Source organism: Stegastes partitus, unplaced genomic scaffold, assembly GCF_000690725.1.
Source record: "Stegastes partitus isolate 25-593 unplaced genomic scaffold, Stegastes_partitus-1.0.2 Scaffold515, whole genome shotgun sequence".
Taxonomy (NCBI): Eukaryota; Metazoa; Chordata; class Actinopteri; family Pomacentridae; genus Stegastes; species Stegastes partitus.
Window position 1 is genome coordinate 221,116 of NW_007578246.1, and position 19,342 is coordinate 240,457.

At 43.6% G+C, this 19,342-nt stretch overlaps 1 protein-coding gene across 2 annotated transcripts in view; it reads left to right on the forward strand.

Annotated features, from left to right (window-relative positions):
• Nucleotides 1–19,342, forward strand: part of prdm6 (PR domain containing 6) — an 86,801-nt gene that overhangs the window by 44,963 nt on the left and 22,496 nt on the right. For both annotated transcript variants that reach the window (XM_008287696.1, XM_008287697.1), the window contains 2 exons: nt 3,831–3,955; nt 17,029–17,416. In XM_008287696.1, the coding sequence (XP_008285918.1) occupies nt 3,831–3,955; nt 17,029–17,416 (513 nt within the window). The remainder of the gene's footprint in view (nt 1–3,830; nt 3,956–17,028; nt 17,417–19,342) is intronic.

Below are 19,342 nucleotides of genomic sequence, written 5' to 3' on the forward strand. Positions count from 1 at the left end.
TATTAAATACATCATCCCTGTTGTCTGAATGATCCACTTCTCACACTACCAGGATCCTTTCTGTGGTATCAGTTTCATAAACACCCTCGTGGAAGACTGTGATTCCCCCTGAAATATAAAATAACTTGAAGCCCTTTGCGTTGATTATTTGTGCTTTACCTTCGCTAACCCCACACAGCCGGACCCGTCTCCTCCTCGGTGCCGGAGAGTCGGTGCCTCTGCAAAACAGCGTCGGCGTGATTTTGTTTTGCTAGAACGTGCTTTGAAATTTTTTTGCAAATGGCAAGAACGGAGCAGCTTTATTCCACCTCCAACTCTTCATCTAAACTTGTAGATTGCTGCTCGGAGGTTGTTTCCTGTGGCGAAGGCGATTTTGAAGACGGTGGAAATGATTAATAGGCGACTGATGAAAGGCTGATCGCCGCAATCTGCATCCTGTGAGTCGGACTAAAGATCATAAACACTGTAAGGGTTCGTTTTAAGCTTCAGGACGGTGGAGTCAGAGTTATGGTGAAGTTAGTGTTAGTGGTAGAAACAGGAGAACTCAGAGCTGCCGTCTAGATCAGAGGTTCTGTTTGACCCTCAAGATAAGTTTGTGTTCGTGACCCTTCATTAGTAACAACTTTGAATGAATGCGTTAAACATTAATGTGTTAAATCCACAGATTGATCGCTTTACATTAATTTTCTTTTAAATGAATGAATGAATTTAATTTATTTTGAACAAATGAAAGGAAAAAATATATAAAAACAAAAGAAAATAGTTTTAAAAAGAGCAAAAAGAATAATAATAATGTCGCATAATCAAATGATAATATTAACAAGTCCGACAAAGGAGTGGAAAGAAGTGTACACTTTTAATTTTGAAGCCTTATTATAAGTTTATTTGATAAATGTGTGCTTTTGTTTTTTTTGACAATGATCTGGCGACCTCCTGAAATGATCTTGGGACACCAGTGGGGATCCCGACCCCCAGTTTGAGAACCACTGCTCTAGACAACATGACACACAATTAGAATTAGAATAAAACTTTATTGATCCCCTCGGTACAAGACCTCAGGGAAACTGCTAGAGTTATATTTCTGTAAATCATTAAAAAAAAGACTATCAATACTGTAAAAAATACAAATATTTAACTGTTTTGTTGTTTTCATCCTCTACAAACTGAGAACTTGATGCTTCACCATCCTGGACAGGAACCAGCTCCTCTGGACCCTGTTTCTGAGCCACGCTGCCTTTATTTTATTGATCCAGCGCGTTTTATTTTCATCTCAACATGTCTTGTCTTAGTTGGAAACAGTTCCTTTTTGCCTCTTTTTTTTTTTTTTTGATGAAGTCTCACAATCTTAAGCTGACGTTTCGGTGTTTTTCCTGATGGACATATTTTCTGGCACATTTGGAAAAAGTTGAAACTTGAACGGTTCAAAGGGTTTAAAGGCCGAACGTTCGTAAGTTACTACTGTGCAAAAAAATAAAATAAAACCTGCCGTGTTGGTGTGGGTGTCCTCTCGTGGTCGGCTGATGCAAGTTTTGTGGTGACGAATGCCAATTATAGGAGCCATCAGTGTGTTTAAAAACCATATATAGTAAAGCTGGTCCGACGGCACGCCCAAAGTCCTGCTGCAGCCGTGAGTCAGCGCTCTGACGGCCTCCTCGGACAAACGCTGTGAGAACGTGGACCGTGAGGTGTTTCTGTTATTTTGTCCACCTCCTGCTCTGCTGCAGCAGTACGGTTTCTGTAATTCCTCTTATTTTTCCTCCCACTCGGTGTTTTAGTTTGGTGTGTCTTGACTTAATTAAATAAGCATCGTGTCACATCTCGCCTCTTTGGCTTTTCTTTTTGTCGTCTTTAATTTTTCTGTCTATTTGTCTTTTTCCTCTTTATTATTTATCCTCTCTCTCGCTGTTTGCTCTCCCTTCTTCCCTCGAGAGTCTCTTTGGCAGAAAAAACAAAGTTGTCTAAATCATATATCTCCACAAAGTCTGTGTTAACTTTTTAAATCCATCAGTGAGTTAGTTTTGTGTAGTTTGTGCTCTTCTTGTCCATAAACTCTGAGGCTCGTTTTTTTAACCCGTCTGATGACTAAATTGGACTTCTGATCGCCTCAAGAAGCGTTTTTAGCGACGCCCAGTCAAACTTCATTAGCCGAGTGTTTCTCACACGAGCAAACTCAATGTGGTTTGAATTATCTGGACGTAAAAAACAAGTCGGATCGTTTCTTTTTACTGTGAGCGTCCGTCTCAGGACTAATTAGCTCTCTGGCTCAAAGGCTCGTTGGCAGAGAGACGAGGGAGTCGCGTGGGAGTCGAACCCGTGACCTCTGGGCTGCGATCCGGTCCGTCTGACACCCTACCGCCCCGGTGGGAGAAAAACATGTGGGAAAGTGTTTTAAAATAGTCTGGGCTGGATGCGAAGACGCGGTTTTGAACGCGGACTTCGTTGTTAGAATGATGTTCTTGGGCGGACGGGCTGTTGTTTTAGCGGCGGCGTGACCCGGGAACCGTCAGCGTTCGAACAACAGCGCCGTCATTAGTCGGTCTGAGGAGAGTGAGAGACACCAGATATTTCCCATAAATCATCCGGGCTCGGTCGCATGTGGGATCGAGCCCTTATCGGATCAGAACCGGACCTGGACAGAGTCACGGAGCTCTTCGCGTCGTCTCCTATCGAGGGCCGTTTGTCAGCAGTTTGTTTTTGTCAGAGGAGGGACTTAATGACCTTTATTTAAACTCAGTGAAACGGAGCAAACACACAAATAAACACGAGATTTAGACGTGCATATTTTAAAAAACCAGGTTAAATTAGTACAATAAAATCTTCAAGAGTGAATAAAGCAATTAAGAATTAAAACGAGATGAACTAGAAGCAGAAAAAGATGAAGTTAAAAGCCTGAATTTCCCTGAAGATAAAAATGAGTTCTGCTATTTATTATTTGTCTGACCCCTGATCTTTCCTCCACCGTCAGGTCATTTTCTAGAGAAGAACTGTCGAGGTGTTTTGTTTTATCGCTGCGTTTTCATTCATCGTAATCTTCACACGATCAGTAACGACCACCTTTCACTGCCGATTATTTCCTCGATTCGTCGTTAAAACGGTGAAAAACGTCCGTCAGTGTTTCCCAGAAGCCCAAAACGACAAACGTCTTATTTTGCTGTCACAGAGGAGGAAAGAAACCAGAAAGTATTTACATTCAGGAAGCTGCAAAAGAGAATTAAACTAAATAAAATGTAAAAAGAGCGACGGTTTGTATTCGTCTTTCTGATGAGAGACGAACATTAATGAGATGATGTTCACCTGATGAACTACATTGACTGAAGAGTTTTAGGTTTTTTTTATTTCTTATGGACTGGCAGCAAGTTATTAAGTAGATTACTCATAAAAATGAATTAGTTCTAACTATTTTTATGATCTTTTACGTACTTGACGACAATAATCATGAACACAAGTTGACAAACATTTAAAATATGTACTGGCTCAAAGAGATTTCATTTATCTTTAGTTTTAAATGAACTCATTCAGAAAACAGATTAAACTTAAAAGGTTTCTCATTTTTTATTTTGCAATCATGCATATAATTAGGTTAATTAGGTGGTGGGAACAGAGTGTAGTCGGTGATGAACCTAACAGCTGACGACTATTTAAATGATCATCTAATGACAGAACGTTCTTCCTGCCAGCAGAGAAAACAAAACGTCGCTTCTTTTCCTTTCAGATCACATCCAAACAACTCCTGAGATGTCTTCAGGATCATTTTCTTTCTCTTCAGAGATTCTGAGGAGATTCACCAGATAATAACTGATTAAACTGCGTCTGTTCTGTGTGTGTTTCAGGTCCTGCATCTTCTACAGAGCGTGCATGGACATCCCCAGAGGAACCGAGCTGCTCGTCTGGTACAACGACTCCTACACCTCCTTCTTCGGCATCCCGCTGCAGTGCATCGCTCAGGACGAGAACCGTAAGCCTCCTGTTTCCTCCGTCCACCCTCCTGTGTTAGGAGCACGTTTATCCTCGAGCAGCAGAGTTCACACCGAACCAACAGTTTAGGAAAATATTTGTGAAGTGACAGAAATACCGTCTGCTTCCCGCGGCCGTCGGGTGTTGAAGCCGTGAACTCTGAGTCAGATGCCGTAATATCTAAATGGTGAAACATCGGAGCGAGAGCCAAACCTAAAGCCAGCAGTTGTGTTTGGACGGCGCTCAAATCGTATTACCGACAGCATTTAAGCCGTTAGGCTGGAAGAACCGCCGCAAAAACAGCGATGCAAACGCAGGTTCTCTTTACCAACTCCTCGCTATCTGATTTATTTGTCTGCCGGGCCGAGCCAGCCAAAACACGGCCGCGGCAGAACTCTCTTATTTGTGTGGTTGTGGCTTGGTGTCGACACACTGCCCCCCTCACACTTTTATATCAAACTGAGGGTCCAGACCTTTTGTCATCTTGTTTTCCTGGACTTTAAAATAAACACACTTCCTTCCCAGATCTCTGTAACAATAAGCTTTATTCATACAGCACCTTACAAAGACAAAAAACTAAAAATACTCCGAGCAAGAGAAGCTGCAAATAAAGAGTAAAATAAAGGACTGACATGTAGAACTCAACAGACAAACAGAAATCTGTCCTCAGCAGGGATTTAAAGGAGGACCAGGACTCTGGTCTCCGGTTCGTGTCTTCGCTCCACATGGTTCTGGTTTGCGTCGACAATTTTCAGGTTATGTTGCAAAATGAAATGACTCATTTTAAATAAGTGCATTAGTTTCTGGCAGAGAGTTAAAAAAACAAAAGAGGTCTCCTGTCAAAGTGGTTTAAACAACGGCTGGAAGGAAGAGTTTTACCTAAACTCAGCCCTCTGCTCGTCTGGCTTCCTCTCTTCTTGCTTTAATTAAGAAAACAGCGTTTCTGTAGGTCTCTGAAAGCATCGCTCACGTTTATTGTAAAGAGTCTAAAAACGGCCTTAAATCAGATCAAAAGAAACGTCGTCGATGCCACTCAGCTGATTGTTTTAACATTTCTTCTTCATGCTACGTCTCCTAGAGCTTCCTAAATATTTCAGATTGTTTACATGAAAATGTAATAATAATAATATTAATAAGTGCTTTTACATGATAAAGAAACTCAACACAGAGTGAGACGAGGCGACACAGGAAGAACAACACGTATAAAAACACTCCAAGGATAAAAATACACACAATAAAAATGAAATGAAGAACAGGACGGGTCACTACTGGAAGGTGTGTTATAATAAAACTAGTAAAACTGATTAAAAAGACGACATCACGGAGGGGAATTAGGATGAAAGCTGAAGATAAAAGTAGATTAGGAGCAGCAGGCGGTACCGATATAAAGGGAAAAGAAGTGATTTAAAAGAAGATACTGAATCTGAAACTCTGACCCACTGTCAGAGGTTCTGGATCCAGTGTGTCTACATACGGGTCATATATTAATGTCTATTAATTATTATTTATACTGTTTTTCTATAAAATGTCAAACAATGTAGACAAAATGTTTTGTGCAGCTGATCTTTTGTTAACATATATTTTAGTTAATCTAAGTTTTATCTAATCTAATCTAATTAATTCACATTTTAGCTCATCGATGCATCAGTTTAGTTGGAAGTTCAGCTTAATTGTTCCCAAAATGAGCAGATCAGGTTTTATCATCAGTAACATCCAGGCATGCGTACTCCTCATTTTACTCACCAATCAGACTTTAATTATGTTTGTTAAATGTTCTTAAAAGGTTTTTATGAGCAGTGTAGGCGGTTAAAACGGCCGTCCCACTCGAGGTTTCCTCGGCTGGTTCACATGTTGTTGACAAACAGTTCTCATTTATAAAGTTTGTGTCTTAATACTTTGTTTTGTCCTTTTTCTTACAATTGTTCAGTTTTATTTTTTTAACCTGTCCTTTGTCTCTCCTTGTCAAGTGTGTTAAACATTAATAAGCTGAAGTTAACTTTACGTGTAAAATCATTCAGCTTGTGGTCGACATGAACCAGAACTCTGGACTCGAACTCGTCCCGTATGTCGCTAAAACGTCTCTCATGTGAGGTTCTGATGAATGAGGCTTCTGACGTCTGCAGCATCACTCTGACCAGTCAAAGCTCTTCTGTAGTTTAACCAGTTCAGACTTAATTAGAAGCAGCTATAACGAACAACGTGGATAAGTTCAGTTAAGGGGAATTAAAAGATGCGTCGAAGTAGAAATAGGACTCGTCAGAATCAAGTTGTGGAAGTCTGAAAGTCTGAAACCTGAATTACAACAAATTCAGCTGCAGATGCCCTCAGTTCATATGCAGATGTCTGGAGTGTTCTCTTCTTTTTTTTTTGTTCAAGGACAAACGGCATGATGACATCTGCATATCCAGGCCAGCTGTTATCTTTATTAAGACAACCAGTAGATATGAACTGTAGAAGCAGATGATCCACGATTAAACAGTAGAGATCAACTTAATCAGCAGCAATAATGTCCGATCAGGTACAAATGAAAGTACAGAACAAATCACAGAGTGTTTCCTTCTGGTCTTCAGCTGTTTAGGATCATGAAGAATTATCGACTGAAGCAGAACGTTAAGTCGTGATGTAGCTCGTCTCCCAGCTCTGTGGGCAGATGGTTTAGATGTTCTGACATCCAGCGTGGACGTTAAACGTTTCTTTCATTCCTTTCCATCCATCCTATCTTTCTCTCCGTCACTAATTTGTTTCCGTTCTCTCTCAGTTTTCTGCTCAGTCAGCTGCTTTCAATCGTTTCCATTCAAACATTTCTCTTTCTGAGGACTTGACAGACGAACTTCTGTCCCCGCAGGGATAAAAAAACAAACTTTTCTTACTCAATTACGGAGCAAAAAAACAAAACAAAAAACAAAACATGAAGAAGTAGTTTTAATCTGTGGGATCTAAATTGAATTAGGAGCTCGTCCTTCGCCGAGTCGCAGCGAAACAAGATCGCGCTGATTGCAAATTAGAGACGTTTGGGCGCAGACCGGTTTGTTTTACAGACGGAACGAGTCTTTTACATGAGACGTGGTGACGGGACGTCTGCACACGTCGACCAAGACCTGAGCTGTCGTCAGCACACAAACCGAACTCTGAGGCTCGTTTTAATCACATTGTGACGGCCGTGAAATACGCTGACAGTCACTGAACGGATTCATCTCTGAAAACAGCCTTCATATGTGGCCACCAGCAGGTTTCTGTCGGTCCCAGCTGCAGAAAAAAAAAGTGCATTCAAACGTTCAGGTGAAGTTAGTACAACAGTTCCTTGTGCTTTTTTTTTGTTTGAGCGCTGAAGCTTTGACATGACGACGGTTGAGTTTTCTGTGGCAGCAAATGTGCGTTTTTGTCCAGGAAAATGTCTGGATGTTGTTTTTAGTGGCTTTAATTCCAAAATGACGCAGCGGCCTGAAGAATCCTCATCTGATGAACGTTTATGTGAGGAAACAACTTGTTCACCTGCAGACTCTAGATTGTTTTAGTGATCAGATGTTCTGCTGATTATTCCATCAAGATAAGAAAGGCTTTATTGTTCTAAATACAGTCGTGACTCGATAATCGACCCTTAACAATCCAGAACCTGCTATCCAACAGGTTTTTAGGAAAAACCAACAGAACCCATAAAAACAGCCTTAACATAGCGACAGCCTTGGATTGTGACTCCGACATGACATTTAATGTCACCAATCAGGATGACGGCGTATTATCTGACTGAACAATCCCACAGATTGGCTACGTTCACACTGCAGGACTTGATGCTCAATGAGGATTTCTTTGTGACTTCCTTCACGTTTCCACTTCAATGCGACTTGTATGTGATCTGCTGTGTGAACTTCATACGACCCAAAAGTGTCCCGCATGCGCAGAAGAGGACACGACGACGTCACACGCAGCGAGCGTGCTCAGTGTTTATGGAAGTAAACATGGATGGTAACGGTGGAGCGTATCTGCCACTCCCCCGCCGCCACCGATGGAGGAAACAGAAGTGTGAGCGCTAACTAAACTAGCATCAGCAGCCAAGTACTGCCTGTGTGTTCTGGACACTTCCACCCCGTCAGAGCGCTGCCCCGGGGTGGAAGTGTCCCCCGATGGAGCAAAATATTCTGATATTCATTTATTGGATATGTGTTGTTCAGACTGTCATGAAAAGACCAGATCCAGGTCGCATAGGGGCAAAAAAATCAGATTTGTCTCAATCAGCCTGCTGTCTGAACGTATTTACCTTTGATGCCAACCGACTGCCCGTTCACAGTCACACCGGTTAGTTAGGCTGAAATCCAGCGTTCATGTTTGTTCTAACAACACACTAGTTATTATACCAACTATGAACAATAATGAACAACTAATGATCCTTCCAGCATCCAGCCCTCCTCGTATCTGGACAATCCGACATAGAAGAAGGTTTTACATTTAGTGTCGGATTATCGAGTCACGGCTGAACAGTAGTTCTTTTAAAATGACAAATAATTGGTTTTTCTTTTTTTAGAAAAATTCAAATGACCCACACCAAGGCCTGTGTAGAGTTTGGATAAGATGCAGCTCTCTGGGCAAAGTCCCGCCCACATAACTCCCTGATTGGTTGCATAATAATTAGGCCTAATAGCCAATCAACACTGACGGATAAATTATGTTTTTTGTCATTTAAACATAAATAAGCTTTTGTGTTTCAGCAGAGTTTTGTGTTGCGGTTTGTGTTGTTCCAAATTTTGACAACAAACAACTGCAAGTTTTTGTTATTGGTTTTAAAAAGTGTTTGTTAACTGATATTAATGAGGTGGATCAATGATGGATCAATAACATGCAGGCGAAGGAAACGTGGTGCAGCAGAGCCACTGATCCAACTGTTTGTCATAGAAGTATTTAACATTAATATTAAATGTCGACCAGCTGAAGTCCAGAGCTTCAACAGAGATAAAAGTCGTCCTCAGTTTAAATGAAATGGTTTCTGTTCACGTGAATAAAGTAGAGATGAACAAAACAAACAGACGCTGGCAGAGGCCAGACGCATACCGAAGGCTTTTGTTCCAGCCGGCAGTGAAAAAAGTTTGTTCACATCCCAATTAGGCCAAATTAGATTATGCTTCCTTTGTGCAAACTGAGAGACAGCAGCTCTGCTCCAAATTAAAGACATTACGCTACTAACTGCGTTTGGGTTTTCCGTGGCATCGCCGTCTGATTGTGCCCACAGAGGACCAACGTCAAAACTCTGGAGGCTGGAGACGGCGGGGCTGAGACTGAGCGGCACAGACGTTGGAGGTTCTGACCTTTGCCAGTGCACAGAACTGGAAACTGACCAGTAAAGCCACAGTGTCCTGTGTTCATCTGGACGGCGTCGGTCAGCGAATCTGATGAACCTCAGATCTGCTGCGTGAAAGTAAAAAACTAACATATCGAAGGGAAAACTTTAAAACTGATTAATAGTGGGACATTTATGCTTTTGTCATAATTTGCAGTTTAACTCCATTCAGATGAAAGGATTTGACCTGAGCACCATCTCTTTTTTTTTTTTTAAGATTCACTGTTAAACAAACACGTTAGCGGTTAAAGGAAGGAATGTTTGAACTGAACATACGAGGAGATAAAATATCTTGCGGTCGGACTCCAGGTCAGTGTCTGGCCGAGCGGCGCTCACTGCAGTCAGAGATTTGAACCAACAACCGAACCGTCACAGATGTGGAGCCGCCGGAGCTCCTCACATCCACACATCAGACTCCAGTTTTGTTATTCTGAAGCTGCAATTTATTGTTTTTATTTGGACCAAAACAATTAGGACTTTAACAGAAGGTCACTTTTAACAGCAAGAGAAAATCCTCAAAATGTGAAATATTCTGATGGCTTAAATTCTAAATATAGGCTCGTTAGTTACAGACTTAATTGCAAAACATCTGGTGAAAAACCTCGACATTGATTTTAGAAAACAGATTAAATGTAAATTTAACAAACTGCTTGGATGATATAGAACGAGTGAAATCAGATTGAGGAAATCCAAATTAAGCAAATTAACAGAAAATATTTCAGAGATATTCATTTTTTTTATAGAGCCCACATGAAAATACAAGGAAATAATTAAATTATAAACATTTACTGGTTTATTATTTTACTTTTGTCGTCTAATAGAACATGTTTACCTGCTGAGTTGTTCCCTCTGACGTTTGCCAACCTTCTGAATGCACAAAAAAGCAAATTAAAGGACAAGAAGAGCCGAAAAATGTTAAAAGTGACCCTTCAAGTCTAATAATTGATGCTCTTAACACCACATCTGCACAGACAGAGTAGCGCGAGCGTCTCGTTAGCAGAGCAGCAGCAGCTTCTGTTGCATTCAGGTTCACTTTTGAGCTGCAGGTCACCCCTGCTTTAGATGCATTCACTGCCCCGTCACTGTTAACACACAGGAGAGTAAACCTGAAGCATGTCTGGAGTCATCTTTACTGGCAGATAGTCGCTGTGATGCAGCTGGACTGATGAAATAAGAGCAGAGCTGTTGAGAAGAAACGAGCAACGTGGCCGAAGTGCCGTTAGTGTGGACGTAAACTCAAACGTACATGGAAACACATGTAACATTAAACACGCATTTCCCTTTACATGTGCTTACATGCACACACATCAGGACTCGTACGCTCACATGAGCCGAGAGCCAAACCACACGGCAGCGCACAACAAAACACACACACACACACTGTCAAAGCACACACACCCCGTGCTTGTTTACTCATGCACGTTCCATCCAATCACGGCCTGTCGGCTTGACGCTGTGCAGCCCGGCCGCCGCCTAACAGCAACAGCATGTGCACCGGCCGGCCCACAGACCAGGAGAGACTCAGCATTGTCTTCCCTCCGTTTGCTGCTTCCTCGTCTTCCTCCTTCTCTTCATTGCTCTCTTCGTCCTCCTCTGTTTTCTTGCTCTGAAGCAGACGTTTGTTTTTGTAAGATTGAAAGATAAAGATTGAAGAGGGAAGAGAGGAAAGAAAACGGACAGAAGGAGTGTGAAGGACAGAAGTAGAGGAAACGAGAGGAGGTTTAAGGAAACAGCAAAGGGATGAAGATTTAAAGACGAAGAAAGGAAGCGTGAGGAGGATGTTTTTCATTTTGTCACCTCTGCAGTGAACTCGTCCGTACTTCACTTTCACATCTGTTCGGCTTTTGACGTATTATTATGAGCGCTCTTATAATTGGCCCTATTGATTTTATAAGGCTTTATAATCACGGCTAGCGTTCTGATCATCGACCGCTAACAAAGCTTTGGCAACACGATCTGAACTGTACTTCATCCCAGTAAGGAGAGAGAAGCCACACAGGCCTGTCTCACTTTGCTGTATTGACGTCGACCTTATTTTATATTTCACAGAAACAGCGAAGCATCAGCAGGTACAGTCTGTGTGTCTGAACCTCTTTGGTTTTACTAAAACTGTTGTAACCACTAAGGCGAGCTGTTCTGTTTATTAGCTAGACTGGATGTTCTAGTTAACCGACAGCTCACAAATCCACATCGTTACTCTTCTCAAGACGAGTCGCATCATGTTTCCCCCGTTTACCTTTACATATCTGCAGCTGAGTATAAACTCCAGTTTCTCTACGGTTCCATTCAAGTTCCCTCCATTCAACACATCTACGTTGTCCTGTTTAGATCTTAAATCAGGTCTGAACCGGTCAGAACGTTGCTGTAGGAAACATGACCTGTCAGAATGTCCCAAGTCAGAGTTTGACTCGGTGGCGTGGCAGATATCTGAGGCGGAAGGTGGATTGTTCTCAGACGTACTGTAAACCGCACTCAGCAGCTGTTTTATCTCCACGTCAGAGCAGCCTGAGGCCGACGTTTTAGTTCAATGTCAACCTCAAGCCTCTGACAAACAAAGCTCTGGTTCTCTACCAGCTCTACGAGACACTGATGAATGTTCTGGGGGACCAACGGGAAGCTTCACATCACAACAACAATATGGAGCGTTTCTGTCCACGGTACGATCACTGAACGTAGCTGTGATGTTTTCGTGATTTGGAGGAGGTCTCTGTGGAGCTGCTTGACTTTTTTCTGCACGCTGACGGATGTAATGTACGTATTGTCAAACTGCACGACAAAGAGAAAACGATATAAACAGAGAGAGATGGCTGGGAGGGGTCGTCATGTGTTTCTCATAATGAAGACAAAGGAGGAGGAGGAGGAGGAGGAGGAGGAGGAGTGTCAAAAAGCAGCAGAGTTACACAGAGATATAGAGGCTGATGCTCCACCTAGTCGGCATCAAGCGCTCGCCTCCGTCGGCCTTGAAAAGTTCAAACTTTGAACTCTCGCTTCTTCGCGGCGATCGCACTTTGCATTCCCGTCACACCCTGTGAAGGAAAGAAAGAAAGGCCCGACTCTGCAGTGTTGCCCGCCGCATCTGCATAACTCTCCCCGTCCGATGATGCATCTCATACGCAAACCCCAGCTCGTATCGACTCGCGTTTTCTGTGTACGCGATGTTTGTAGCGAAATGAATTAAGTGTGGGCGAGCGGCGCATAACGCGGACGTCGATAGCGCCGTCGGGCAACTTACAAATGGTGTAATTATCTCCTCATAAGGTTATTAGAGGATCAATGGAGCCTGGTGGCCTGATGGCAGAGGTGAGCTGATGAAGGATGGCCGACGGTTATGACGAGCCGCCTGCAGAGGACGTCGGAGGGAGGCTGCTTGTTTCTGTAGAGCGGTGAAAAGACGTGGAGATGATGAAGGAACAGACGGCACGGTGTAAAGTCGTCTGTCGTTCTCTCTACAAGGCAAAACAAGTTACTTACCTTCCACAATATTCCATTATGAGCATCTTCTGACTGGTCGGGCTGAAGATCTGTTCGATTTTGCTGAATTTTATTGATCCCGCTTCGTTGCAGATGATCAGTTACTACAGCAACAAAACCCTGCTTCTGCATTACTGCATGAGGAATAAAAACCCAATAATATAACACACTGATGTAGTGAAACGGTTACAGGAGACACTGTGCACAGTACATTTGTTCTGATAATGCTTATTTATATTATTGTATGTTGTTCTACTGGTGATATTAATGTTTATTTAATAAAAGGATCCAAGTACTTTATTTACCAATGTTGTCTATGAAGTAAATAAACACTAAAAAAAATATATTAAAATGAATGTAGGCGCTGTGTTTTTAACCAGTAAGGTTCAGAGCCTGGTTTGTAGCATGTTGCTATAATAGATGGAGGTCCAGATACGAGGAGGGCTTGATGCTGGAAGGATCATTAGTTGTTTATTATTGTTAATAGTTGTTATAATAACTAGTGTGTTGTTAGAACACATCGCTGGACTTCAGCCTAACTGACCGGTGTACTGGTGCACGTTCTGGACACTTCCACCCCGGGGCAGCGCTCTGACGGGGTGGAAGTGTCCAGAACACACAGGCAGTACTTGGCTGCTGATGCTAGTTTAGTTAGCGCTCACACTTCTGTTTCCTCCATCGGTGGCGGCGGGGGAGTGGCAGATACGCTCCACCGTTACCATCCATGTTTACTTCCATAAACACTGAGCACGCTCGCTGCGTGTGACGTCGTCGTGTCCTCTTCTGCGCATGCGGGACACTTTTGGCTCGTATGAAGTTCACACAGCAGATCACATACAAGTCGCATTGAAGTGGAAACGTGAAGGAAGTCACAAAGAAATCCTCATTGAGCATCAAGTCCTGCAGTGTGAACGTAGCCAATCTGTGGGATTGTTCAGTCAGATGATTTGTTTCCTACAAACCTGTCAGATAGCAGGTTTAGGATTGTTAAGGGTCGAATTATGGAGTCACGACTGTAATAATGAGCCCAGAATAATTAGTCTTTGTGTTGCGTTCACTGTCACAGAGGAAAAAACGAAGAATCTCTTTTACTCTCACTTTACCTCTACAGAGTCCTTCTACTCGCCTCACGTCTGGAACACTGATAAATGTCATCAGCAGAAGTGCAGAGCTCAGTGAAATAACTGATATCGTGGTGACGCTGATCTCTTCTGTTGCATCTTGTCGTATTTACTGACACAGTGGAGTCCAGTCCCGTCAGTGTAAAGCCTTCTGGAGCAGCATTTACTGGGTTTTGCGCTGTTCACATGCTAATTAAACAACCCGACAACAACCTGGATAGGTTAGTGGAGAACGATGCTGAATCATGGTGTAGTAAGACAAATGGATCAGGAGACGGGAGGAGTTCAGCTCATATACAGACATGTGGCAGCTATTTGCAGGTCATTTGCTGGCATGATTGGAATTTGTGTAAAATTAAACTTTCCTGATCACTCTTTTAGAATCTGAAATTCTAGGACCTGCTAAATCGTTTTTGATGCCAATAACCCCACCAGTGCAAACAGCACCACGGCTATCCTAGTTAGCTACTGGAGACGGTGATGTCACCATGATGGCATCAGGAGCCTGCAGGTGGACCTTTAAGCTGGTTTGTCCAAGTCCAATCCAACCAGAAGAAGAATTGTATTCGTAGACCATAGATTGAACTTCCATGAAGTCAGTTGAAAAACGCCCTGATTAGTCCTGATTCCAGCTGAGATCGGAGCAGAACATCCCTGTTTTGAACAGCAGTCACGTCTTTTTATTATTCGAGGCTCCGTCCAAAGTTTCTTCAAACAAGAGCTGATGTTTGTTCCGTCGCTGGTTGCTGTGGTGTCGAAGACGGTATTGAGAGTCGTACAGTTTCCGTGGTATTGGTACTGATTACCAAACTTTTGGTTTCCGTGACTTCCCTGCTTCTGATGGCTGACATCTGGTGAAGTTTAGGCAAGTACAATAACTTGATTAGGCTCTGGGAACGATCGCGGTCATTGTTCCTGTTTGCGAAGGAGAGGAAACAAACTCTCCGTCTGTGGTGTCAAAGTGCAGCGTTTTGACCACCTGCCAGTCCACATGCCAGGTTCTCCCAAACAAACCAGTTTTACAGGATGAAAAACAAAACTGTCCACAGCGAGTCGAAGTAAAACAAGCCCTCTAAATGTCATTTCAAACATAATGAAGGGTTTAGAGTCCATTTCTGTCAGACCACAAAACAGAACACAGCTGACTCCCGGGTCAAGTGAGGACAGCTCGCATCAGCTGGGTCGCCCAGAATCTCATTTACACGCTTTTATATCAGGTTTTTCTCCTTTTTTATCTAATTGTGTTTGACTGTTTCATCCACCAACAAAACCCAACTCGTCTTATCCACCAGATATATTTATTTTTCCAGCTTCCACGTCAGGATGTTTTCTCACCAGAGCAGTGACCAAAACACAAACAGTTACAAGCTGCGAATCCAAATGCACATTATTTAAAACACCACGTAGAAGGAGGTACACATCTGTTAGCAGCTGCCTATAACCAGCCGTGTACATGTTATATTTATGACGGTATTAGTTGATTCATTGAAGTAGTACCGGTGATACCAGTGGAGGTAAATAGTGGCCACGCACCTTCTGGAGGCCCCAGTTTGGACCCTGAGCCGTAGGTTGCGCAACAATGGGATTCCAAACAGCCCTAACTAGACCCACAGTTCCTCCTACTGGACCCAGGAGCTGCAGCTTTCCGTGGGCCTGCCAGGAGGTTCTGGTCCCAGTTAGCACCACGAGGTCCCGGCTTTGCTTTTCCATCACAACGGCAGCATTGTCGCGGTTCTGTTTGTTTTTCCAGCTCGTCCTAGTGACAGATAAACCTCATGAACTTCAGTTTGTGTGTCGATCTTCAGCAGTGTTTTATTAGTTTATGAGGTAGGACCTGACCTTGAACACCTCTGCCCGAGGTCCCACCAGCAGAACATATACATTAGTCCATGCTGCTTTCAGCCTCTGGAGCAGGACGAGAGGAGTTAAAAATACTGGTATTTAAATTATAAACTAGCATCAGTTCATTCAGTTCATTTTACTTTTTCATTTTTGCTGCAGTCGGTTTATATTGTGTAGTCCTTGATAATGTATTTGTTATCGTCCATGTTTCATCATCTTAATCGTTTTCTTGCTGTTTTCTATGCGTTAGTCTGTTTTTAACGTCTCCGACATGTGTTCGATTGTAGAATCCGTCTGAACCGCGTTTGATTTGTTTGACAAGTGCAACATAAATACGGTTTGATTGAGTGATTGATTGTTCCTCCGTCCATCTGTCCGTCCTGCTTCACTCAGTCAGAAGCTCAAATAGCTTTTGTGCGCCGCAGTCGAGGAGATTTCAGCAGCACATGTTAGCATAAGTTCTACCTTCTCCAGACCTGTGTCCTTCAGCTGCTCTTTGGGATCCAGATGGGTTTCCTGAGCCAAGCTACATATTGAATGCCTCCACTATGAGGTCCTTGTAGATGTTATATTGTGGATGCAGTGGATTGTGGATGTAAGTTCCCTGATTGAGTCTGGTGGGTGGCAAAGATGGAACCTCGGAGGTAGCTGCTCCTCCACTGAAGAAAAATGCCATCGTACATGTTTTCAGAGCTTTTGGTAGATCTTCATGCTCTTAATTTGTAGTATTTTGTATTTTATTCTAAATGTTTATGTATATGTTCTGTGTGTTGTTGCTTTGATCCACTCAAGTTGTTTTAAATGTACCATAGAAATGAACTTGATCTGATCTGAGCTACTCACCGTGTCCTCAAGGCATATTTATCTGTAGGCAGGTAGGCGTTAGACTTTAGAGCGTAGATGTTCTGGTAAATGAAGAGTGTTGTCCTGGGCGGCTGTGGCTCAGGTGGTAGAGCAGGTTGTCCTCTGATCATAAGGTTGGCGGTTCATTGCCACAGTCGAAGTGTCCTTGAAGTGTCCTTGGGAAAGACACTGAACCTGAAGTTGCTCCCAGTGGCAGGCAACACCTCGCATGGCCATTGGTCGCCATTGGTGCATGAATGTGTGTGTGAATGGGTGAATGAGAAAACATTGCAAAGCGCTTTAAGGTAGAAAAGCACTTTATAGATTCAGACCACAAGTTGAAAGAAAGGTGTAAACTCAGATAACCAGTCCATTACAAGCAGCCTTGTCACAGCTGTTTGACTCTCTGACTGAAAACGAGCTCTTTACATGTAACCGAAACATTTCTGTCTTTTGTTTTGTCTCCAGTGAACGTCCCGACCACAGTGATGGAGGCCATGACCCGACAGGAGTCCCTCCAGTCCTTCAGCAAAAACGGCAAACCCTCGTCCTCCTCCTCCTCCTCGTCTTCCTCCTCCACCCCCACCGCCACCCTCATGCGCTCCATGGTCTTCCCCCACTCCCCCTGCCCCCGGAGCTTCTCCCTGCTGGACAAGGTCGGCGTCGGCGTTCAGTCGGACTCCAGCTTCGGCCAGCTGGGATCCAAGAACCAGCGGGTCCTGGCGAGCCCGACCTCCACCAGCCAGCTGAGCAGCGAGTTCAGCGACTGGCACCTGTGGAAGTGTGGGCAGTGCTTCAAGACCTTCACCCAGAGAATCCTGCTGCAGATGCACGTCTGTCCACAGAACCCCGACAGGTAAGACGGCGTACATCAGGATGCTCAGTGGCTGTTCGTTAACGCAATATGAAGTCCTGCACCTTTGTGGAAACAGCACAACCATCACTAGAAGTAGACAGAACTCAGTGCATTTCAGTTTTTCTCCACTCTGCTCATCAGAAAGATGTTCCACCATCAGCTGGAGATACCTCCAACAACTGGCTGCTCTGTTCACTGTTTCTGAGCCATGCTGCATTTATGTATTGATCCAGGAGGTTGGATTTTCCTCTCAGTGGAAACACTGCCTGCAGTTCAACTGAAAAGTGGCCACAGATAAAACATCACACGTTCAGTCTTATGTTTGGCTGCATTAATGCGTCCTGCATCCTGTTAATGCAGGAGAAACTTCTGATTTCTGTCGACGAAACCTCTGAAAATGTCTTCTATTTATGGCTCCAAAGCTTCTCTGAAGCCTCAAACCCACCACTGAAAGTTTAGGGAGCAGAAACATTCTGACTCACAATCTGTTGGAGAAGTTTAACGGACAATTTATTCACTTTTGGGGTTTTAAAATAGTCGTGACATTAAGATTTTGACTATTAAAATAGAAGAATGTGGAAATATAACTCGTAATCAACGGTCCAAAGGCGCCCAAATGCTCCGATAGCTTAACAGAGAATAAACTCTGATGTTTTCCTGTAGATGGAGAAGCTACAAAGCCGCTTCTACAACATGAACAGCTTTTGAAATATAGCTTGGAGCACTTTGTAGAAACGCTGGGAATGTGACACAGCCATGGGCGGACTTTGTCAAACTGTTGCTGCAGTTTTTTCCCGAGGAAGCCGGCAAATCGGACACTTGAGCAGTAATTTGTGACTTTGGCTGTCTCATCATCGCGCCGTTTGTGTGTGACAGAAAGTGGGAGTTTGTGGACGAGAGCGTAAAAGTGTTTGAGTGTGTATAACATCTGCCAAGTTAATTATATACAGCACGGATGGGGGAAGAGGAGGCTGTGTGTGTGTGTGTGTGTGTGTGTGTGTGTGTGTGTGTGTTGAGGAGGATGTATTGGAAATTTTTTGCTTAGCTTTATTTTTTGTGGGGAGAGTCGGAGCGGCGTATAAATCAGCGCTGTGCGTCAGTGAGAAATACCTCGCCTTACGGTGACGGGGCCAGGAAAACAGATGCCACTTATTCAATAAACTAATACTCATAGGGAAGAAAAATGTGGGCTGGATATAGAGGGGGGAGGGAGGGTCGATGTGGAGCTGCCTGTCAATAGGAAGGTTTTATGGGACAGAGGAGCAGATAAAATTCAGCTGAACAAGCCAAACAGAACCGAGTCCTGGAGCTCCGAGGCCACTACTGTAGCGCGCCTTCATGTGGACTGGAGTTGGACCAGTTTGCCCAGTTCATCACTCAGAGCCGCCATTTTTCAGCTCTGTTCCTTTTCTTTTTGTTGTTGTTGTTTACCGTTGCCCCCCGACCACAGACGATTGGAATCATCAGTCAGTGAGCATCAGATTTAATTTCTCTCGTCGTGCCCAGAACCCCACAGGACAGCAGCATGACAGTCGACAATGTATTACAACCCCGGTGTCGTCTCAGAACGCCGTACAGTTCAGATTAATTATGACAGAAACAGTGGAAAGGGTGGGAAATGGCATGAGGAGGGCTGAGCGGGACAAACAGTCTGAACTGGCATCTCAGATCAACTCCTGAGGGCCAGGGCCGCTTCATTTGTGCTTTTCCAGCATCAGTCCGTCTATAAAGCAGCTTTCTTTCATCAACATGACTCTAATGAATCCACCAAAACAGGGGAAGCCCTTCAGGAGGTTTTCTTTCTTTGGTAGACCTACAGGTGTGCTGGTGGCTCCTCTGGTCATGAAGAAGGTTGTCGGGATCCTGTTGGTGAATGAAGGGATGCTTGAGGTGGTTCTAGCGGTCAGTCAGGAAGGTCTACAGGTG